We start from the raw sequence: 24,872 nt of genomic DNA, 5'->3' as shown, positions 1-24,872 counted from the left end.
CATCCTTGGAGAGCTCTTTGCCATGGTGGAGAGTTTGGAATCTGATTGATTGCTTCTGTGGACAGGTGTCTTTTATACAGGTAACAAACTGAGATTAGGAGCACTCCCTTTAAGAGTGTGCTCCTAATCTCAGCTCGTTACCTGTATAAAAGACACCTGGGAGCCAGAAATCTTTCTGATTGAGAGGGGGTCAAATACTTATTTCCCTCATTAAAATGCAAATAAATTTATAACATTTTTGACATGCGTTTTTCTGGATTTTGTTGTTGTTATTCTGTCTCTCACTGTTCAAATAAACCTACCATTAAAATTATAGACTGATCATTTCTTTGTCAGTGGGCAAACGTACAAAATCAGCAGGGGATCAAATACTTTTTTCCCCTCACTGTAGGCTACAGTCATGTAGAGGCTTTTGTTAAAGTGGAACATTTCACTCAGTCAGATCTATTCACACCCATTCCTGGGCCATATTCATATAGCGTCTCATAGTAAGAGTGCTGATCCAGGATCAGTTTGGCCTTTTAGATCATGTGAATATTATATGGACAGGGGGACCTGATCCTAGATCAGCAGAATTATGAATACAGGCCCTGATTTACTCCACATCTAGTGATGACAAACGTGCCGTGCTTGTGAGGGTGGACATTTCACTCTATAAAAGTTTAGACCGTTAACTCTGGTCCAATTATGACATTGAATACTCTCGTAACTAGGACCGAGTCAATGGTGTTAATAAGAACCCTGAACATATTTATCAACACAGTAATGATGCCACATACCCATCCGTTTGAGTGTCTTTACAAAACCCATGCCACATTACCAATCAATTTGGATATTGAACTGAGTTTGGGTAATAAAGTGCTAATAATAACAACTGACAATGGATGGCCTTTGTGAGATCTTGGATATTTTTCCTGAAACGATTTCAGGCTCATGTACTGTGTGACTCAACTGTGTATTATAAAGGGCTACGTGTGATTCACCCTTCATGTTCATTACTTTGCGCCTACACAGGTTATACTGGTACAACAGATGATCCGTTGATGTCCCTATTTGGGCTGTTGTAATGGAATCTCAAATCATGAGCTGTGTTTTGGGGAATGACAATGCCTGTAATTCAACCATGGACATAAATATATTCATCATTGGATTCAACACAAGAGTACGTAGTCAGATTATATGAAAAAAAAAAGTAGATCAAGAAATACTCAATACACAAGTTGTTCGATAAACCTTTTTAATCTCAACAGCAAATTAGCTTATGTGTGGTCAACATCAATGGTAAATATAAAATTGGATTTTCTAACGACAGGTGTTTGTCAGCAGGAGGTGCAATTATGATACTGAAACACATCCACTACTAATCTTCATTATGTTCTTTATATCTTCTGCTATTACTTAGAAATATTGCTATAATACTTTTTAAATGGCATATACTGATTGACCAAAAAAGCACTGTCAAGAAGCTAAAACCAAGAAGCTCCTAACTCCACATGGAGTGGTTGGACAGGGAAACTTCTGAGGGGACTTTGGTTTTGTACCTTTGTAAAACCTGGGTCTACTTATTTCCGGAAAGGATACCCCAAAATAAAAACAGAACGGAATTAAAACGAGAAATAAATGCTAAAATATTCTAATCTTAATTCAAAAAGAAAAAAGTAAAAAGGCACACTGAACACTTCACGCTCAACACAATATTTGTTGCATCTTGAGAGTCTCTAAACCCCTAATTTGTACAAAGCACAATGAACAACCAATAGTGTTATTCTCTCTGGTCTTTCTTTGAAAGAACCAAATGTTTTGTGTCCATTTATTGGGATAAGAGACAGCGAATGGGTCCCTCGCTTTTGTTTTAGTCTCCCGGGGAAGCAGCAGACTAGGCTAAACACCATTCTGACCACCACCATCACCACCTTTCTCTCGCTCTAGCTACATTTCCTTTTTACCTCCTCGTAAAAGTGCTCCAGTAATTCAACTTCCACAGACAATCCTGTAGTCTAGTCTATGGCTGCGTCCCAAATGCCACCCTATTCCCAATATAGTGCACTACTTTGACCAGAGCCAATAGGGCTCTGTTCAAAAGTATTGTACTATTAGTTTTTCTTCGTCAGAGATCTGTACGCTTCAAGTAGATTCAAAAGTTAAGTGTTCATTCTAAGCTTGTTGTAAGAGAGCCATGGTGAAACTTGACTCAATTAATCCAGTGTCGGGTGACTAACGTTCTGTTCTTACATGTCTTATTCTTTTTTTATACCAACCTTTAGGTTAGAGAAACACATACCTTCAGAAACCCAGTAGGTATTTAAGGCTATTCCACCACATCAGCTGCATACCACAGGAGGTATAATGTCACAATCTGGAGATAAAAATCTCACCTAACTCTACACTAGTGCAGCAAACTGATTTGATTGGACTTAACTTGACATTCATTTGAGCTACTAGTGAAGCAAACGGCCTTACAAACTGATTCGAGTAGTTTGTTGGAAATAACTACCCGATTTATAAGGAACATGAACACAAGTCATGTTTCTCTTCATTAAATATTGATTGGAGTACTGTTAGTTTTTTTTCTTCCCTTTTATCCGATGGGATTGGTGGGAGGATTATCTCCTGATTACATCATCACGGTCTACGCGGTGATGAGCTGTCATTGTGGATATGTTGGCTGTGAGTCATCATACTGGAATTCTCCCAAAAAATGTCACGCATTAAAGTACAACTTTCTGGTGAGGAAGAAGCCTGTGCGGCTCCCCAGTCCCAGATGGATATGTTGCTTCAATATTGCCATGATCAAATATTGACTAATACTGCACTTATCAAGCGCGCATCAATTCATTACTTTGTCTCGTTTCTTCGTTCTTTTTTTTACTACGTCAAACACGCAACGTGTTTTTGAGAGTTCTTGTCCTATTTCAATACAAAATAGCATCTTTGCCGTTTGGTTTGTGCTTTCGGTAAGCCAAATTCCGTTGTGCACGTCTTCCAAAAACGACCAAACTGTGCTAAGTTTTCTTGCATCGTCCAGCTCTCCTTCTCGACTAGGCCGCTGCGGCTGCAGTCAGCTTTGAGGCAGTTGTGTTCCTGTGGAGCGATATCACTTCACACGTGACAGCCCCATCATGGCAACATCCATCCATCCACACATACATACCCAGCCATGCTGGCACGCCCCCATCACCCAGGCAGCCACCAGGCCTGGGTCCTGGCATAGGGCTGATGGGAACAGAGAAGTGGAAAGAAGGGAGATGGGGAGGACTTTGGTAGAAAGGTTCTGAGGTTGGTTCACCACAACAAAAAAATAGTATTCATTGATACAAAAAAAAAACACTTCCCCTTTCCCCTGTACCTTGACCCCCAACTCCACTCCATGACATCTACGACGTAATACTGCTTTCTCCCCACAGTTATACCGGCTTCAGTTCACCAGTACGAAGCCGTGCTGCGAGTCTACAGTCTCCATCATCTCGCTGTCCAGAAAGGAGTCCTGGAGCTCGGCGGGGAGCGCCAGCCCCTCGTACCCGGCAACAGGGGCCTCTTCTGGGCCAGGCGGGTGCGGCTGACCGGGGTCCAGGGGGAACTCGTATTGCTCTGGATAAAGTGCCTCTTGGGGGGAGTGGAACTGGCCCTGGTGGTCACACAGCTGGTAGCTGTAGCCCAGGGCCTCGGGGTGCTGGTTTTGCAGCTGGCCGGCCAGGCTGGGGGGCATGAGTACTGGGCTGAGGTGGGAGTGAGGGTGGGGGTAGTGCTGGGCCAGGTAGGGGTCGTAGACCAGGTTGGGGTCGTAGACCAGGTTGGCGCTGGGCTCCATGAGGGGGCTGAGGGCCTGGGTGTAGGGAGGGGAGGCCTGGGAGCTGCCCTGCTGCTGGTGGGCCCCAGCCAAGGCCCCCTGCTGCTGTGGAGGGGCCCCTGGGTCCCCTGGATAGGAACCCTCCACTATCTGCATCTGGTTAAAGTAGGCTTGGAGGTGGGTCTGCTTCTGGAGGTACATCCTCTTCTGGTGCAACCTGAAGATATAGCGATATAGGTTATAGCGACAACCAGGAAAAATAAGATGGCGGTGGTATCTGTTTGATAAGTGTGAATAGTCTAATAATGTACCTATGCTCCTGCAGCTGTTGTTCTAGACTCCGAGGATTCTCCTTACAGAAGAGCTGGCAGCTAGCAGGACTTACATTAGCCATAACACTAGCTTTCTGTAAGGGACAGAGAGGGGAATATGAGGGATTCAATAAATATCTGTGGTTGCAATGAGGGTGACCAATTTCAAATGTGCCATCCATAAACATTGATAGATATAAAATGAAATTGAGATAAAATCTTACAGTAATGCATACAAACTAACAACATATTATTAGTCATTGTTTTATTGTAATTGATTACTCCTTTAATAAATATTTATATACCTATAAGACAGATTGAGTGGTGTAATAATACCTGTAGTCTGTGTGCAAGATATTGTGTCTCCAGGCTCTGTCTTCGGGACAGTAGAGGTTGGGCGCCATCATGGTATAAAGCTAAGTTATCCTCGTGCTTAGATGCCTCCCCCCACACACAACACACACAGAAGAGTTCAGAGGTTACACTCACAATCTCACTGGGTTACAGACCACCTACGCACACACAAACGCGGAGCAGGGTTTCCGTTTGCCGGTAATTGCCGGCTTTTGGGAAAAAATATCTAAGCATATAAATAAAATGGTCGGCGGCCAAATTGACTGGGAGAAAAAACGATCCCATTGAAAAATAATACTTTTTATTAATTGATGGAAATAGCAGTCGATGGAAATACATTTGACCGTCATGCTTATCGGCCTGTAGGATATTTGCCAAATTTTGTGGAATTAAATTTGGGTGTGTGTATTGTCGTTATGTATCTTATTTTTCACATGAGCACAGCATACAGAGCCTATTTTGAGCTAAATATCACTTGTCAGACAGCACTAGAGCTCCTGTAGCTCCTCAGCTCGTTGCTGCTGGAGTGAAACGTGCTTTTTTAAGTCCATTCATTTCGCAACAATTCTAAATGCAATCGCATGTTAAACAGTTTTGATCACCATGATTCAAAATAGCTACTATTTTTATTTCTCAGCTGGTAATTGAAGCACGCCTTCCATTCACCATTCAAGTGCATAGGCAACGGTAGGCAGGCTATCAGTGCATCACCCACCACTTTGCATTGTGAGCTGGAGGCAGTTTGCATTTTGAAAAACGATACTTAAATTGTTAGAAGCCTGAACGTTTTACTTCATATTATGAGGCATGTCTTACCTTGCTTCAAAGTAGCCTAGGCAACATCTGACCATAGAAACGCGGAGATAGTTATTTTATAAAGACTGCCATTGAAACCAGCATTTCTCTGCCGTTGTATTGGTTTTCATATCAACTTTCTTTCGTTGTCCAAAAGCCAAAGGCACAATCCTAGTCATATTAGTAACCCATCCTAGCTGTTGCATCTTTAGATTCCCCTTCTTTCTAAGTTTCTAAGAGATTTTCATCACTAGCAAGGTTTCCATCCAATTGGCGACAGCTTTTCATGAGAATATTCTAAAATCTGCACAAAAACAATATGCAAATTTTCCCACCAGAGATGTTTCCATCAAATTGACTGCAAATATAACGCTGTACATGATGACGTAGTGCACATCAAAATAACTAGTTAAATGGGTTTCCATCGCATTTTTAACTTTACTGATTTTCTCACAAAAATGTTTGCATTATATAGTGAGTGTGCCCACTCTGGTATTGGCATGTGCGCGATAGCCAACAGCGCTATCTGTGCGCTTTTGTCTAGAGCGCACATATAGCCTACATAATTATTATGGACAAAAGAGCAAGATTATTTGTATTTGTTAAACAGCAGCCAAGCATTGATTATCATGCCACCAGAATAAGACCCTCAATATTTATTGGAAAAGAGCATCATGCTCATCACCTTGCACTTCCACCACCTTGTGAAGGTCATCATTCATTTGATCTGTAGGCTAATAAACTGCATGCTTTCCCGACAAGTCGTAGTGTGAGGACCACACAACATGTCATCGCGTGACTCCAAGTTTACTTCAATATGATTATTATATCTTTATTTGCGCATAAAAGCTTTTCAACAGACATTTCTCGTATAATTAATTTTACAGACACAAAAAGAGCCCAGCTTGTCTAGCGTATTTTGTTTTGTCAACATTTGGAAATTTTCCATCAGGGCTGTCATTACATTTGTTATCCGACACGTACTTTACTCACATTAAAATGTTGGATGTAAACCTGGTTATAGTCACATATGGAATGGTGTGTTCCCGCAAATTCAATTTTGGCAAATGTTTAAAATGACGTTTTATTGGCTGCTTCATTACAGGAGTTGCATGTTCTGTTAAGAATAATTACCATCATCTAAATGTGATTTATATCATTCTGAGCACCGTGTGTGGACGCCTTAATGGGTTATGCACCCTTTGCATATGGGTCCGGTGAATCTCTCAGATGGCCGGTAAAAAATTTTTTTTTTCCTGGTCACGTTGTCCGGAGCCACATTTTACTAACGGAAACCCTGAAGCACACACAGCTCCACTGATTAATTAAGTCATTGCCACTCTTGCATACAGGGCCAATGTGTTGTTGTATTGTTGCTGACTGTGTATAGTGATTGTGTGGTAAGCAACTATAGGGACCTTGTGGACAGACAGACATGCTGCCAATCAGCCCTTAGACCACCAGGGCTTTGTCCCAAATGGCACCCTATTCCCAATCCCTATAGAGTGCACTATTTTCACCCAGAGCTCTGGTCAAAAGTAGTGCACTACCATAGGGACTAGGGTGCCATTTGGGACGCCACAACCAACCAACCACACAGGCCTTGTGTTTACACGCAGCAACCACTGTTCTAGGGCAAGGGAAATGGATGCACTGATTCACAGATCCATCATGCCGTCTCTCTCTGTCTTAGCGGCCATTGAATTGACTCGTTGTTGCCTGTTTACAAGCAGCAGCCGACGGTGATTCAGTTCAGTCAGTCACAGTCTCTCTCCGCTCTCCTCTCTCTCATATGACCTAAACAACAATGGCTGCATTCACTCTGCAGCACCAGGGGCTGACTGACAGTCAACAAGGAGACAATTGGCTACCTCTTTGTCCGGACGGAACATTATATAACCAGCATCGTCTGTGATTCACCGGCTGGCTGGCTAACTAATCACTGGGGAGGTCAGGAGAGGTGCTGCTGGGTTAAAACACCTCAAAACAAGACATGGTATCAACACAACGAGCTGAAACGAGCCACCTATGAGTCCCCACTTGGCAGCTTCTTGTCATTGTTGCTAACTATCTGTCTGTCTGTCCCATCCACTCCCGACACTGTGGAGCCAGTACTGACCTGCAGCATGGGGTCCAGCAGGTTCTGCAGGTTTGCATTGGGCCCCAGGGTCCTCATGGAGGACGGGTCCTCCCCGGAGCCCATCTGCTCGTACATCTGTTTGTTCAGCTCCAGGATGCCTTTGGTCCGTGCCAGGTTCTGGAGATGCTGCCGGAACGCAACCAGACCTGATAACATAGTTAGGAGTCAGGGGATTTTAGCATCCAAACTAATCGTTATGAACCGGTTCCCTTGTATCTATCCGACTGAAATTACATAGCTATCACTTCTAGCCTACTTCCTCCACCACCTGCAGGGAGAGTATGTACATCATGAGTGTGTGCATTGGTGGTTGTAATAAAACCCATCTCCGGCTCCTAAAAGGCAGGGTGACTGTTCCTGACAACGTGAACCACGGGACCTGACTCATCCTAATGATAAGGCTATATAAAGATTTGAGAAGCTTCTCCATGTCTCCCCCCTTGCAGCGGCATGCAGAACCCAGCCGCTGATTCACTGACGTTTCAAACAGACATTAGAAAGAACTGGAGCTCTGGTGACTCAAAGCTCCTGCTGGGTGTGTGTGCAGACTGAAGAGGCAGCTGGGGGAAAAAAACAACACACACACACATACATCTCCTGTATATACATTTTAAGCTCTCTATTAATTGAGTTACTTTACAGGGTGCTTCTGCTACGGGATGAAACATTAAAACAGAGCTATGTGGGCCAGACCTTCAAAGCGCAGTCTGATTCACAAAATGAATCATCAGAGAGAGAGAAGAAAATGAATGAGAGCCAATTTTCAGCTTGAAAAAGGGTGTGAATGAAGCAGGGAAGAAGGAGAGAAAGATACATGAAGAACGAGATGGAGAAGGAGACTGGTAAAGATCGAGAAAGAGACAACCAGTGGATCTCACCTTGTGTGAGGGAGGTGTCTGAGGCGCGGCGGCCCTCCCTGAAGCTGATGGGCGAGCGGTTGTTGGTCTCTCTCCTCTGGGAGCTCAGGGCCTGCATGGTGGGGTTGGGGGGCCGCTGGCTCATGAAGGGGCCCTGGGTCACGTGGGACCCCGAGCTGTGGGTGTTGGCCAGGACCACCTCGCTGAGAGAGGGGGCGTCCTCCAGCAGACCCAGGTCACTGTGCAAGGAGCCCATGTCGTAGCCCATGTCAGAGTCCACGCTGCCCAGGGACGGGTTGTGGCCCATTGTGAACAGTTTACCTGTTGGTTCATAGCAATATAGGAAAGCAAGGGTTCATTGACAGTACTACTGGTGGATTGGATATTGCTCTAATTAGGGTCACAGGTTTTTTCCGGGTAGGGCTGGCACAATTATCATATAAACGTGTAACCGACACTATGGACAATAACCGTGAACAAAAAAAAACTATATTTTTTGTTGTTGTCATAATTGTTTTCATACATTCATGTTATGATAAGAGGGGATTCAACTTTATATTCAAGTTGATATAGTTTACCCAATTTAAATTTTTACATGAAGTAGGTAAAGTTACCAATCATTTTACGAGCAGAACGGCATGGTCGGGAGGAGACGCTTAACTTCCAAAAGTTTAATGCTTTCAAAACCAATAGTTACTGAGACAAGTGTGTCACTAGAGCTTTGTTGTAGAGTCTCCCGAGTGGCGCAGTGGTCTAAGGCAGTGCTAGCTGGTTCGAATCCAGGCTCTGTCGTAGCCGGCCGCGACCGGGAGACCCATGGGGCAGCGCACAATTGGCCCAGCGTCGTCCAGGGTAGGGGAGGGAATGGCCGGCAGGGATGTAGCTCAGTTGGTAGAGCATGGCGTTTGCAACGCCAGGGTTGTGGGTTCGATTCCTACGGGGGGCCAGTATGTTAAGTAAGTTGCTCTGGAGAAGAGTGTCTGCTAAATTACTAAAATGTATATGTTGTATTCATTAGGTATGTGATAGCAAATGTTCAAAGATGCATTCAAATGCATTACAAGCTAAAAAATTTAAATTAAAAATATACAATTATGAATATAAACGTGGCCATTTTGGCCGTAGCCAAAATTCCATAATCGTCACAGCCCGTTTTCCAGGTAAGGTCGCTGGTCAGGAAAGATTCCTGAGGGGTACAGTGGGGAAAAAAAGTATTTAGTCAGTCACCAATTGTGCAAGTTCTCCCACTTAAAAAGATGAGGCAAAATTTGAAAAAATATTCCAGAAAATCACATTGTAGGATTTTTTATGAATTTATTTGCAAATTATGGTGGAAAATAAGTATTTGGTCAACAACAAAAGTTTCTCAATACTTTGTTATATACCCTTTGTTGGCAATGACACAGGTCAAACGTTTTCTGTAAGTCTTCACAAGGTTTTCACACACTGTTGCTGGTATTTTGGCCCATTCATCCATGCAGTTCTCCTCTAGAGCAGTGAGGTTTTGGGGCTGTCGCTGGGCAACACGGACTTTCAACTCCCTCCAAAGATTTTCTATGGGGTTGAGATCTGGAGACTGGCTAGGCCACTCCAGGACCTTGAAATGCTTCTTACGAAGCCACTCCTTCGTTGCCCGGGCGGTGTGTTTGGGATCATTGTCATGCTGAAAGACCCAGCCACGTTTCATCTTCAATGCCCTTGCTGCTGGAAGGAGGTTTTCACTCAAAATCTCACGATACATGGCCCCATTCATTCTTTCCTTTACACGGATCAGTGGTCCTGTTCCCTTTGCAGAAAAACAGCCCCAAAGCATGATGTTTCCACCCCCATGCTTCACAGTAGGTATGGTGTTCTTTGGATGCAACTCAGCATTCTTTGTCCTCCAAACACGACGAGTTGAGTTTTTACCAAAAAGTTATATTTTGGTTTCTTCTGACCATATGACATTCTCCCAATCCTCTTCTGGATCATCCAAATGCACTCTAGCAAACTTCAGACGGGCCTGGACATGTACTGGCTTAAGCAGGGGGACACGACTGGCACTGCAGGATTTGAGTCACTGGCGGCGTAGTGTGTTACTGATGGTAGGCTTTGTTACTTTGGTCCCAGCTCTCTGCAGGTCATTCACTAGGTCCCCCCGTGTGGTTCTGGGATTTTTGCTCACTGTTCTTGTGATCATTTTGACCCCACGGGGTGAGATCTTGCGTGGAGCCCCAGATCGAGGGAGATTATCAGTGGTCTTGTATGTCTTCCATTTCCTAATAATTGCTCCCAAAGTTGATTTCTTCAAACCAAGCTGCTTACCTATTGCAGATTCAGTCTTCCCAGCCTGGTGCAGGTCTACAATTTTGTTTCTGGTGTCCTTTGACAGCTCTTTGGTCTTGGCCATAGTGGAGTTTGGAGTGTGACTGTTTGAGGTTGTGGACAGGTGTCTTTTATACTGATAACAAGTTCAAACAGGTGCCATTAATACAGGTAACGAGTGGAGGACAGAGGAGCCTCTTAAAGAAGAAGTTACAGGTCTGTGAGAGCCAGAAATCTTGCTTGTTTGTAGGTGACCAAATACTTATTTTCCACCATAATTTGCAAATAAATTCATTAAAAATCCTACAATGTGATTTTCTGGATTTTTTTCCCTCATTTTGTCTATAATAGTTGACGTGTACCTATGATGAAAATTACAGGCCTCTCTCATCTTTTTAAGTGGGAGAACTTGCACAATTAGTGGCTGACTAAATACTTTTTTCCCCCACTGTATATTACAAAGCATGATCAATGACTTAGCCAGTTAACTTTCCAGAATATTCTGAAATAAATAAAAACATTAAGAAGATAAGCATGAAATGGACATGGTCCAATTGCTTCAACAACCAAAACACACTACGTTTAGCTTTCTTAAATGAACCAGAAAATCTATTGTAATTTCTGTTTGTTTATCAAAGTTAACTCGTTGATCCTTCTTTGTAGTTTACCCCTCTGGCATTAGCTACATATAATAAATAAAACCAGTCTATCCACTCATTCATCCATCAATAAATGTGGTGCGTTTAAAATAATTTCCACTGGAAGCGCACATTTTCACCATTCACAAACGCAATACTTGCTGGCTTAGCAGAACAACAACCCATCATATGAACACAGCCCTATTTCCCCTATCTAGCCAATGGCGTATATGATTCTCTAATGTCCCAGAACCTTGGTTCAGTTCTGACCTTGGTTGATGACAGGGCCTAGCTCGTTAGTGACCTCGGAAAGGGTGTGTCGGCGCTGGCCGAAGCGGGCCGTCTGGAAGGCGGAGAAGAAGTGGGCGGGGTCGTCCTCGGCGTCGGGCTCCTCCGTCTCTATGCCCTCGTCGATGGATGTCTCCATCATGTTACTGGGTGACGACACGCTGGACTTGCGCAGCACTGTGGGGGGCAGGGGGTCCAGCATGCAGCCATTCACCTAAAGGCAAAGACAGGGAAAGGCACGGTGAGTTGCTTGCTGGAAAAATTCATTTACCTTAATCCATTTATGAAATGTATTTATGAAATGTACTTCACAGGGACAGTACATATTAATCATTATTTCCCTTTCCACATCAATGCTCAAGTGTCAGGTGTTAGCAAAATAGCTAATTTTCATCCATACTCGCTATAGAGTTGGGGATTGAACTGGGTTTCCAACCCAGACTCTCAGGGCATTACCTCTAGGGAGCTAACGGGAGTTTCCAGCACCCAGGCAAGGTTACTCATCATGCGAGAGGGTCTCACCTAAACACCTCCGTTATACTTGGCTCTCCCCATTTTAGCTCCATTCCTACATCTCTACGGACGTGAATGGGACCACCTCCTCTGTCCCACACACAGACACGCACGTCCTAAGAGGGTGAAACCATTCATCAGGACATGGCTCCTCTCGGTTAATTCATGACCAGGCAGCTTCCCCCTAATGTACACATCCAGAGGGTCCTCTTTACTTGTGTTATTGGAGTAGACAGCTCTGGACCTACAGAAACATACAATCTACTGCAAGGTTTGGGGACTGGATGGGTAAACAAAATGTGTCTGCCATTTCTCTCTCTCCCTCTCTTTCTGTCCTGCCCTCCTTTCCCCCCCGTTGCTCAGACACTAGGAGAGGGGAGGAGGGGTGGAAGTCTGGAATGCATGCACAGGAAGTGTACTTTGGCTGAAAGCGCAGTGAGAGACTCTCGCACAGACACAGGCACACTGAGACACAATCAGGCTCGCTCATCAAACACACACGCGCACGCACACACAATGTCTCTTGCTCACACAGTGTCTCTCTCACACACAAATGTCTCTCTACGACACAAATCTCTCTCGCACGCACACACTCACTGTGTCTGTCAGTCTCTCTCACACACCCCTCGCTGACACGGATCATCTGGATGAGTTGCTGGGGAAACCAGAACCCTGGGCTCCTCCAGTCAGAGCTGCTTTGTACAATTCCTGATCCCAGTTTCCTGAAGCGTGCTGGGCCAGGAATGCTGCCTGTTACTCAACACACTGGGGAGGGAGAGGGGCTGGCTGCTCGAACCCAGGCCACACCAGGCTATTACCGCACACTGCCCTAGTGCCTCGTGTGCATCCAAAAGGGCACACTATGCCCTATTTAGTGCACTAGTTTGACCAAAAGTAGTGCACTAAATAGGTAACAGGTTGCCATTTGGGATTCATTCTTTGATTTAATTTCTCGGAAGTCTGCTCTTACACAGCAATTTTTTTAATGAGGGTTAATATATATTTTTTATGAGGGTTAATATATATTTTTTACGAGGGTTAATATATATATTTTAAGTATAGTTTGTCAGTTAAGAAAAAAAAAAAAGGTTGTAAAAGTGATAAATAACGCAGATGTTCAAAACACAGCAGCAAGCAGGGGAATGGTAAAGCCTGGCCAGGCTGGAAGAAAAGGTCACAGTCTGGCATAGATAAAGACAGACACTTAGCAGAGAGGGAGGAGGGGAGTGAGATGGAGAGAGTCTGGGTCCAGACCTGCAGGGGCAAGAGTACAGCCGATGTCACATGGGCCAACGCTAAGTGTGCATGTGCTCCTAGTGTGTGTTTGTTTGTTTGTGTGAGGGGGAAAGAGGTCTCTAACTGTGCCTGAGCTGTAGAGAACTGGCAGCTGTCACGTCAGATGTGTGGCCCCAGCCAGACAGACAGATAGAGGGGACGGACGGGGCTGAGTGGAGTGGCTTACGTAAGCTAGCGAGGGGCAGCTGTGCCTTGCCTGCCGTGCGGTTACTGTCAGAACCAGCCAGCCCAGTGCCTCAGCCTTAAGGACACATCCCTCCTTTCCCCCCTCTGACAACCAGGCTGTAGCTAGGGCAGGGTGCACAGACAGTGTCCCAAATAGCACCCTGTTCCTGGTCAAAAGTAATGCACTATATAGGGAATTTATGGGCCCTGATCAAAAGTAGTGCAGTATATAGGGAATAGAGTGCCATTTGGGATGCAGAAGAGAGAAAGGGGCCCAGCCAAGTAGCATTAGCAGCAGGTGCCGGTCAGGAGGGGTCCGAATAGGACAGGGGATTTGAACTAAGTTAACACACAGACATGGTCATGTTCCCAGCTTATGTACTCTACTGTGGAGCCCCGTCCTCAGTGAAATGTGAGTCAGAGCTCTTTCATAACATAACTGTGACGTATACACCACCATCCATCCAATGGCAGCCTATTCCCTATAAAGTGCACCACTTTTGACCAGGGCCCAGGTCAAAAGCAGTGCACTACTAAACAGGGAGTAGGGTGCCATTTAGGATGCAGACTCAGTCGGAACTAGCTAGAAGCTCCCACACGGTATAAAAGGGGGTAAGAGGAGACTGGGGCTGGACTGTGTCACTCCTCCGCTGATTTTGTGTTGTTCTATTGAGTGCCAAACTGGCAACGCTCCCTTCTCTCGCTGCCTGGTTATGGGGTGTTGGGGACAGCCTTGAACAAAGAGCCCCCTGGGGAGGGAGGGAGGAGGAGGCAGGATGAGTGGGCTAAACCAAACCAAACAAAACAGACAGACAAGAGTCCCCTCTTGGATAACTCAGCAGCAGTGGCCAGTCGGGGTTGGGGTGGCCTGGGGGGAGGATCGGTCCTCTGTAGCGTCACCACTGTCCTGTTGCAATCAGTGCTCCATGGGGTCGTGTTCAGTTGGGAAAAAAGTTTTCAAACGTTTTCAAACAGGGGAGGTACTCCCTGAGTTTGTCCAATAGGAACCTCAATTTTCGTTTCGCGTTGCAATTTGTTTTGCTACGATGTCCCCTAATGAGCACGACCCAGATCTGTTCCCACATGACACTGATCACATGTGTGTGTTTCTGTGCAAACATAATGTTTATAATTTGTATATCAGAATTGAAGCGTGAGTCTGAAATGCCAATCCATTTGATGACACTCCTTTATGGTTTTCTTCGACTTCCAAAATATGAGTATATAGTTACACTACATATTTAATATATCAAAACGCTTAATTCCACTAACTTCAATAGTGTTATTCAGCTGGAAAACTGGATAACACTCCACATAGTGGGTGTCTACAGGCCGGGGTGCTTCGGTTCAGAATAGCTCGTAACCTTAGATGACATGGCGCGACTTGTTTGGTGTGGTGACTTACTTTAGGAGTGGCCACGTCCTCGACCATGAAGCTGTGCTCGGGCAGAAGCGGCGACTGTGGGAAGTTGAAGGCATCGATAGAGGCTTGGGGCAGCACTGGGGAGCGTAGGAGACCCCGCACCCCCTGGGGCAGGAGACCCACCTGGGGGGAGCCACCGCTCAGCTCGCTTGGCTGTAGGGGAGATAGATGGAGGGGTACAGAGAGAGCGAGAGAGAATGAAGGAGGAAGATAAGGAGAGAGACAAGAGAGAGAAAGAGATCAGGAAAAAAGTTGGATAGAGAGAGAATCAAAGAAAGAGAGGAAGAATGGAATGGATAGAGAGAATCAAAGAGGAAAAGAGGGAAAGGTAACAAAGAGAGAAAGAGAGAAAAAGGAAGAAAGGAAATTGAATGGATAGAGTGAGAAAGACAAAAAAAAAGGAAAAAAAAGAGAGAGGGCAGTGAAAGGAAGAGAATATATGTTTCATTTATCAATGAATACATGTTCTTTGAACAGCCAGGTGTGTGAATGTAAATGTCCTTGATAATTACGACCACAGACACCCATACTAATACACCACACAGACAGATCTACTTTGTGACGCCGAAAACCGGCGACGAAGACAGCGGGGGTTACCTTGACGACAGTCTGCTCGGCGATGGTGCTGGGCCGGCGCTGGCGTACGTCAAGCCGCTGCTCCACAGGGAAACTGCAGCGGTGGGCCTTGAGACGCTCCACCAGCAGGTAGTAGATAGCAGCAAAGTGGTTGTAACTCTTGTTCTGGAGAGACTGGACACAGGAAGGGACACACCATGTTAAAGCTGCAATATGTCACTTTTTGGGCGACCCGACCAAATTCACATAGAAATGTGAGTTATAGATCTGTCATTCTCATTGAATGCAAGTCTAAGAAGCTGTAGATCTGTTTTATGTGCACCATTTCTATGCCTCCCGTTAAGTTTCGTTTTTGCATCTTTTACTTTCGGTTTGGTACACAAGCTTCAAAACAGCTGAAAATACAATATTTTTGGTTATGGAAAATATATTTATTTCACAGCGGTTTAGATCAGTAGTTCCCAACAAGGGGTACTAGGACCCCTGGGGGTACTTGGCCTTTCCACAGGGGGTACTTGGGAAGACTCATGAGATCATAGGCCTTCTGGTAAAATGCACGAGGGGTTACTCTGGACAGAGCAAAATTCAGTTTGTGGTACAGTAACCGAAAAAAGTTGGGAACCACTGGTTTAGATGGTACAATGATTTTCTACACCAGGGGTACTTAACTCTTACCCTACGAGGTCCGGAGCCTGCTGGTTTTCTGTTCTACCTGATACTTAATTGCACACACCTGGTGTCATAGGTCTAAATCAGTCCCTGATTAGAGGGGAACAATAAAAAAATGCAGTGGAACTGGCTTCGAGGTCCAGAGTTGAGTTTGATGGCTCTACATGATACTTGCTTGTTTTGTCACAAACTGAAATTAGGTGAACTATTACAATTTTAGCAACGAGGAAATGGCTGAGTGATTACTGCATAGTGCATTTTTAAAGGGATAGTTCAGTATTTTATATCTTGATGTCAGATGGTTCCTCACCCTGAAAGTAGTCTATGGACCAGGATAAACTGTAATCCATGGTTAGGTTTTCTTAAAACAGCCACTACATGTAGGGCAGCAGGTACCCTAGCGGTTAGAGCGTTGGCCCAGTAACCAAAATATCGCTAGTTTGAATCCCCAACATGGTAAAAAATCTGTTGATTTGCACTTCAGCAAGGCACTTAACACTAATCGCTCCAGGGTCGCTGTTGATAATGTCTGACCTTGGCTGTGACCCCGCTCTAAGTTGGGATATGTAAAAAAACACATTTCCAAATCGCACATGCATATAATACAGACTTGTACATGTGTCAAATAGGACAAATATAAGCACCCACCAAATGTTTATTATTTTATTATTACAAACTTTAGCCACCGCTAGCTAACAACCAATGGAAGTAATAGGGGCAATCGTGCAAGTAAAACATGAAAAGTTCTGGGTCCAGAGTGATGTCTAGAGAATCTATGAGGGAATTTGTCACCCAAAGCGACTTACATTCATGCGTGCATACATGTTTTAGGTAAAGGTGGCCTCGGTAATCTAACCCACTATCCTGGCATTGCAAGAGCCACGTTCTACCAACTGAGCTACAGAGGACCACACCTGTATTAACATTAATACTCATAATAGGGTGTCATTAGAGATACAGCCAATATTCACACTGGCACACTACTTTGAATCAATGCACAACACATTGCTCCATTCTCTTTAGTATGCTAGTGTAAAGGGCTGGTTCCAGGCATAAGCGACCAAAAAAGGAACTCAGTCTGGGTCTCAAAATTGTGTTGTTTTGCCACGAGGTGGGGGGCAGTCCAACCAAATCTTGCTTAGGGCCACCAAAAGGCTAGTGTAGATATTGTCTGCGTCCCAAATTGCACCCCTATTCCCTTACAGTGCACTACTTTTGACCAGTGCCCTATGGTCAAAAGTAGGGCACTATATAAGGAACAAGGCACCATCTCTCTCTCGGTCATCTCTCACCTCGATGGTCTTGTGTTGGTCAATGCCCAGGCTGTGCATGAGCCGTAGAACCTGCTCGCTGTACTCGCCCACACCCAGGTCGCCCTCCTGCTGGTACAGCATGGGCCTCTGCACCGGCACGTCCAGTGCCATCCACTTGTGCTCCTTGATCTGGGCCACCGACAGACGTTTGGACGGGTCCAAAACCAGCATCCGCCGGATCAGGTGCTCGCAGTCTGGGAGAGGAAGAGGAATAAAGATGGAGGCAGAGAGAGAAAGGGGAACAAAATCAAATGTACAACCCCTGGTACTCAGAACCATAACCGAGAGCCCTCGCTTCAGACACCGTCTGATGAGAGGAGAGTGTTCTCCTTACACATTTGCCCCGACACATCAGGCCATACACAACAACACGCAGCCCGGGACAGTGGTACTGTGTGTACCATGTACCGAGAGTTCCGAGGGAAGAATAGCCCCCGTTTGAGTGAAGAGAGCGCTCCGGCTGAAACGTTACGTCGGTGGAACAAAGCGGTTCTAAATGACTCAAATGTAAATGTATTGAAGCAGGGCCGGCCACAGGGAAGGAGTGAAGGAGCACCTCTACTACTCATGCTAAGAAAAACAGATGAGCTCAGGCAGGAATGCAGAGCAGGCTCTCCCCCCTCTCGGTTTTCTCTAGCCCCCTCCCTCTTGTTCTCTTTTTTATCCCTACCCCTCTCATTTTTTCTCTCTCTCTCCTTCTCTCCCTCCTCCTCCCTCTCCCTCTGCACCTCCCCCCTTCTCTCTCTCGGAGGAGGATGGAGAGGCCTCTAAACCTTCAGTTAGCAGCTAAATGAGCTTGACGTCACCAACCGCTGGGTCTTAACAGGATTACTGCCCACTGGGCTGAGGCTGTGCTGTTTTGTGCGTTTGTTTGTATCTGTGTGTGTGTGTGTGTGTGCATTTAGACCCCTTGACTTTTTCCACATTTTGTTATGTTACAGCCTTATTCTAAAATATATTAAATAGTTTTTCTCCCTCATCAATCTACACACATTACCCCATAATGACACAGCAAAAACAGATTTATAGAAATGTATGCACATTAATTAAAAATTTTAAACGGGAATATCATATTTACATAAGTATTCAGACCCTTTACTCAGTACTTTGTTGAAACACCTTTGGCAACGATTACAGCCTTGAGTCTTCTTGGGTATGATGCTACAAGCTTGGCACACCTGTATTTGGGGAGTTTCTCCCATTCTTCTCTGCAGATCCTCTCAAGCTGGATGGGAAGCATCGCTGCACAGCTATTTTCTGGTCTCTCCAGAGATGTTAGATCGGGTTCAAGTCCGGGCTCTGGCTGGGCCACTCAAGGACATTCAGAGACTTGTCCCGAAGCCACTCCTGCGTTGTCCTGACTAGTCTCCCAGTCCCTGCTGTTAAAAACACCCCCACAGCATGATGCTGCCACCACCATGCTTCACCGTAGGGATGGTGCCACGTTTCATCCAGACGTGATGCTTGGCATTCAGGCCAAAGAGTTCAATCTTGGTTTCTTCAGACCAGAGAATGTTGTTTCTTATGGTCTGAGAGTCCTTTAAGTGCCTTTTTGCAAACTCCAAGCGGGTTGTCATGTGCCTTTTTACTGAGGAGTGGGTTCCGTCTGGCCACTCTACCATAAAGGCCTGATTGGTGGAGTGCTGCAGAGATGGTTGTCCTTCTGGAAGGTTCTCCCATCTCCACAGAGGAACTCTGGAGCTCTGTCAGAGTGACCATCGGGTTCTTGGTCACCTCCCTGACCAAGACCCTTCACCCCCGATTGCTCAGTTTGGCCGGGCGGCCAGCTCTAGGAAGGGTCTTGGTGGTTCCAAACTTCTTCCATTTAAGAATGATGGAGGCCACTGTGTTATTGTGGACCTACAATGCTGCAGACATTTTTTGGTACCCTTCCCCAGATCTGTGCCTCGACACAATCCTGTCCCGTAGCTCTACGGACAATTCCTTCGACCTCATGGCTTAGTTTTTTCTCTGACATGCACTGACAACTGTGGGACCTTATATAGACAGGTGCGTGCCTTTCCAAATCATGTCCAATCAATTGAATTTACCACAGGTGGACTCCAATCCAGTTGTAGAAACATCAAGGATGATCAATGGAAACAGGATGCACCTGAGCTCAATTTCGAGTCTCATAGCAAAGGGTCTGAATACTTATGTAAATAAGGTATTTCTGTTTTTTATTTTTAATACATTTACAAAAATGTCTCAAAACCTGTTTTCGCTTTGTCATTATGGGGTATTGTGTGTAGATTGATGAGGAAAATGTTTTATTTAATCTATTTTAGAAAAAGGCTGTAACGTAACAAAATGTGGAAAATGGGATGGGGTCTGAATACTTTCGGTATGACTGCTCTGCTGCCGAATGAGCACTTATCTGGCAGAGAAATCCAGCAAGAGAGAGGGATGAGAGAGAGAGAGAGAGAGAAACTATGCAATCCACATTGACCCTCTTCTTTTCTCTTGAGTGCATCATGACACCATCATGGAAATATTCAGGGTCGTTTGGTTAACACTTCCTTTCTTTCGACGGTTAACATTTCTGTTACACAAATCCCCTGGGGCCGCTTCGATACCGAGGTCAAATAATGTACGGTCCTGGGATGTACAGTACTGGAGGTAAAACAAAGTAGTGTACTAACCAGTACAGCACTGCCTGATTTGTTATAGAGAGCCTCTGTACTGTCCCGTACAGTGTGTTTATGTGTGTGTGTATGTAGCAGAGAGTGAGAACATGTGGGGAGGAAATATAGGAGGAAACGACAAGGGAATAGGACTGGAACGGGATGGGAGGCTGCAGGCAGGATGGGGAGGGGGCTGCAGGCAGGAAGGGGAGGGGGCTTAAGTTACACTCCTACATTCTCAACATGGACTAAATAGTTCCCTGAACAAAGCATGTTGGCCCACAGAACCCAGCACCCCCCATCACCCCCACCCTTAAAGGGGGGGCTGGCAGAGCGGGAACTTCACTGGCTCTTCCCCAGGTTATGTAAGCACAATGACTCTGGCTCTCTCGGACTAGAGTTCATCTCACCAGGGTGGCGTATAGTGTTAGCTCTAACCTGACATGCTGACTTCTCTAGCTTTGAAGCACAACCACCACCAAACGGAGCACTGTTAGGATCTCTTAGGCCCATATTCATAAAGTAGGAGTGCTGATCTAGGGTCAGTTTAGCCTTTTAGATCATAATGGATAAGATGTAAGGTACATGGACAGAGGGGACCTGATCCTAGATCAGCACTCCTACTCTGAGATGCTTTATGAATGGCTCTCTCTTGTCCCTCTGCAGCAGACATATGATGAACAATATGTTTGGAACATCGAATTGCAATAAAATCACAGTATCATGATAATAGTATCATGATAATATCGTATCGTGAGGTCCATGGCAATTCCCTGCCTTAGTAGTAAGTGGGTTCCATTTTGGACAGGTGTTTTGAACAGGTATTTATGCCATGCTGGGCAGTTGAGCCTCACTTCAAAAGCGGTCTATGCTTTCCCTGCATGCCAGACCCCAGTGCAGTGGTGAGACACAAGAGAGTGGATTCTGAAGCGCTCCAAGCAGCCAGTTAAAGGGGTAATCACGGATTGGTACATATACTGAACAAAAACACAAACGCAACATGTAAAGTGTTGGTCCCATGTTTCATGAGCTAAAATAAAAGATCCCAAAAATGTTCCATACGTACAAAAAGCTTATTTCTCTCAAATGTTGTGCACAAATTTGTTTTCAATCCCCGTTAGTGAGCATTTCTCCTTTGCCAAGATAATCGATCCACCTGACAGGTGTGGCATATCAACATTTACATTTTAGTAATTTAGCAGACGCTCTTATACAGAGCGACTTACAGTTAGTGAGTGCATACTGTTTAATCAAGCTGATTAAACAGCATGATAATTACACAGGTGCACCTTGTGCTGGGGACAATAAAAGGCCACTCTAAAATGTGCATTTTCGTCACACAACACAATGCCAAAGATGTCTCAAGTTTTGAGGGAGCAAGCAATTGGCATGCTGACTGCAGGAATGTCCACCAAAGCTGTTGCCAGATAATTTTATGTTCATTTCTCTACCATAAGCCACCTCCAACATTGTTTTAGCGAATTTGGCAGTATGTCCAACCAGCCTCATCTGCAGATCACGTGTAACCACGAACCTCCACATCCGGCTTCTTCACCTGCGGGATCGTCTGAGACCAGCCATCTGGACAGCTGAAGAAACTCAGGAGTATTGCTGTCTGTAATAAAGCCCTTTTGTAGGGAAAACCTTATTCTGATTGGATGGGCCTGGCTCCCCAGTGGGTGGGCCTGGTGAATTTATTTCAATTTACTGATATCCTTATATGAACTGTAACTCAGTAAAATTGTTGAAATTGTTGCATGTTGTGTTTATATTTTTGTTCAGTATACATTTTTGGGGACTTTTAAATGAACAATATATAGCCATTGATTCGAGGAGGTTATATTTCTGTAGCCCTATCCCTCAGCTGTTTACCAAAACAAGTGGTGGGGTGACCACTTTGTTGTTTTTTGTATCTCCAATTGCCCCTTTAACGTCCTCTGCTGGCATCACCAGTGAACAAACCCCATTCCAACAACAACAACACAGACTGCTGTTTGGCTTCGGATTATGTTTTTCCATAGGAGCCATGGTGTCACTTCAGGCTTTTTTGGGGTGAAGCACTATGTTATTCACTCTCACCTTCTGTCATGAAGTAGGGGATGCGGAAGCGACCCTCCAAGACACGCTGTCGGAGCACGGGCAGGGTGGGGCCGTCGAAGGGCAGGGCGCCACACACCAGCACGTACAGCACCACCCCCATACTCTACATTGAGACACACAACCACGCACGCGCACACGAGCACAGCCAGACAGACGGACAGACACACACACACACACACACACACACACACACACACACTAGGTCAGGGGCTGCTGTGGGAAAAATCCTTACACTCACATAACTAGATCAATGAGGTACAAAGGCACCCAGATGTATGCGAGGGCGAGTTCAATATGCCATAATACAGGCAGGGCTATAAAAAGAGGTTGGGAAATCTTATGATCTCACATGATGTCTTCAAGTCGCCTTTGAAAAAGAGGGTAGGTAGGGCTATTTGGTTTATGGCAAGACATCATTCTCATACAATTATCACTGACTAGGGTTGATGATTCACAATCATATCCCCGACGCAATCAGGTCAGATATCTTTTTATTTTATTTTATCCCACCTTCTCTCAGTTGAGCACCTTGGCTGCATCCCAAATGGCAACTTATTCCCTATATAGTGCACTGCTTTTGATAGGGCTCTGCAGATCTTTGCCTCGGCTTTGTCTTTGTTTAATCTGGTTGGCCTCACTATTGCTTCTGATGCCCATGATTACATTAGGTCCAGTGTCAAAGACAATGTACAGTCAGTTCTGGGACACTCCGTTGGTATCACCAAGGGACTAGTTAGCAGTATGTGTGACTCATCGCAGAGCAGGTGTGTGAAAATGGCACCCTATTCCTTGTATAGTGCACTACTTTGGACCAAGGCCAATAGGGTACTATTGAGGGAATAGGGATGCCATTTAGGACGCAGACAAGAGCTTTGTCCTACCCAGATGTCCAGCTGGGGCCCCTCGTACTGTTGTCCCTCGAACACCTCCGGAGCGGCGTAGGGGGGGCTGCCGCACCACGTGGCCAGGGGCTCCCCGGGCTGGAAGAAGTTCCCAAAGCCAAAATCTAACAAACGGAAGAATGACACGGTTAACTTCATATTATTACCCACCTTCACCTTGACTCAAACAAACATACACTGGGTTGAGTTCTTCTGCCCATAGACTGTATGGAGGGTTCTGCCTGGGCACATTTGTCTGGCTGACTGACTAAGTGAGTGATGGGTGGTAAGAGGTGAGGGAAGGATGGGGACGGATCGGAACAGGGGGAGATGCAGACAGAACAGTGAGTACTGAGCGCGAGAGAGAGAGAAAGAGAGAGCAGACGTGTCCGAAGGTGGCTGATTCACAGGAAGTCAAGACAGATTGACTACCTGTAGCCTGTGGCATAGGGGGGGGGCTTTAACGCTAGCTCCAGATTAGAACATGCAAACGTGTGTGTGTGTGTGTGTGTGTGTGTGTGTGCACACATGTGTGCGCAAGGAGCGGGGGTGGTAGCTAAAGGGGCGGAAAAATATTCCCTGCACAGCAGCACCTGTACATGCTAATCTGTTTACTACATTTAACAGCAAGTTTAGGCTCCCTAAGATTCTGTTCCAGCAGACAAACAGAATAAATCGAGATGTTCCAAGCAGGAACAGGGATTTAACTGTGTTTTTGTCCTGCAAAGAACACTATATATAGGCCTATTGCTTTTTTATCATGGATTAAAACCGCTTTAACTACACTGCTCAAAAAAATAAAGGGAACACTAAAATAACACATCCTAGATCTGAATGAATGAAATAATCTTATTAAATACTTTTTTCTTTACATTGTTGAATGTGCTGACAACAAAATCACACAAAAACTATCAATGGAAATCAAATGTATCAACCCATGGAGGTCTGGATTTGGAGTCACCCTCAAAATTAAAGTGGAAAACCACACTACAGGCTGATCCAACTTTGATGTAATGTCCTTAAAACAAATCAAAATGAGGCTCAGTCGTGTGTGTGGCCTCCACGTGCCTGTATGACCTCCTTACAACGCCTGGGCATGCTCCTGATGAGGTGGCGGATGGTCTCCTGAGGGATCGCCTCCCAGACCTGGACTAAAGCATCTGCCATCTCCTGGACAGTCTGTGGTGCAACGTGGTGTTGGTGGATGGAGCGAGACATGATGTCCCAGATGTGCTCAATTGGATTCAGGTCTGGGGAACGGGCGGGCCAGTCCATTGCATCAATGCCTTCCTCTTGCAGGAACTGCTGACACACTCCAGCCACATGAGGTCTAGCATTGTCTTGCATTAGGAGGAACCCAGGGCCAACCGCACCAGCATATGGTCTCACAAGGGGTCTGAGGATCTCATCTCGGTACCTAATGGCAGTCAGGCTACCTCTGGCGAGCACATGGAGGGCTGTGCGGCCCCCCAAAGAAATTCCACCCCACACCATGACTGACCCACCGCCAAACCGGTCATGCTGGAGGATGTTGCAGGCAGCAGAACGTTCTCCACGGCGTCTCCAGACTCTGTCACGTCTGTCACATGTGCTCAGTGTGAACCTGCTTTCATCTGTGAAGAGCACATGGCGCCAGTGGCGAATTTGCCAAACTTGGTGTTCTCTGGCAAATGGCATACGTCCTGCACGGTGTTGGGCTTTAAGCACAACCCCCACCTGTGGACGTCGGGCCCTCATACCACCCTCATGGAGTCTGTTTCTGACCATTTGAACAGACACATGCACATTTGTGGCCTGCTGGAGGTCATTTTGCAGGGCTCTGGCAGTGCTCCTCCTAG

The 24,872-nt window shown here is 45.5% G+C and overlaps 1 protein-coding gene across 1 annotated transcript in view; it reads right to left on the bottom strand.

Moving 5' to 3' along the window:
* Positions 1-1,223: 1,223 nt before the first annotated feature.
* The window catches only part of LOC121567337 (serine/threonine-protein kinase SIK2), a 62,094-nt gene continuing 38,445 nt past the window's right edge, over positions 1,224-24,872 (bottom strand). The window contains exons 5-15 of the mRNA XM_041877305.2: positions 23,035-23,159; positions 22,133-22,256; positions 17,409-17,623; positions 15,469-15,621; positions 14,854-15,024; positions 11,457-11,688; positions 8,266-8,565; positions 7,367-7,533; positions 4,435-4,530; positions 4,099-4,193; positions 1,224-4,004 (exon numbers count right to left, since the gene is read on the bottom strand). Of these exons, the coding sequence (XP_041733239.2) occupies positions 3,416-4,004; positions 4,099-4,193; positions 4,435-4,530; positions 7,367-7,533; positions 8,266-8,565; positions 11,457-11,688; positions 14,854-15,024; positions 15,469-15,621; positions 17,409-17,623; positions 22,133-22,256; positions 23,035-23,159 (2,267 nt within the window). The 3' untranslated portion in view covers positions 1,224-3,415. The remainder of the gene's footprint in view (positions 4,005-4,098; positions 4,194-4,434; positions 4,531-7,366; positions 7,534-8,265; positions 8,566-11,456; positions 11,689-14,853; positions 15,025-15,468; positions 15,622-17,408; positions 17,624-22,132; positions 22,257-23,034; positions 23,160-24,872) is intronic.

Source organism: Coregonus clupeaformis, chromosome 6 (genome assembly GCF_020615455.1).
Source record: "Coregonus clupeaformis isolate EN_2021a chromosome 6, ASM2061545v1, whole genome shotgun sequence".
Taxonomy (NCBI): domain Eukaryota; kingdom Metazoa; phylum Chordata; class Actinopteri; order Salmoniformes; family Salmonidae; genus Coregonus; species Coregonus clupeaformis.
The sequence above is the reverse complement of the archived record's forward strand: the minus strand, read 5'-3'. Positions and strand labels throughout refer to the sequence as shown.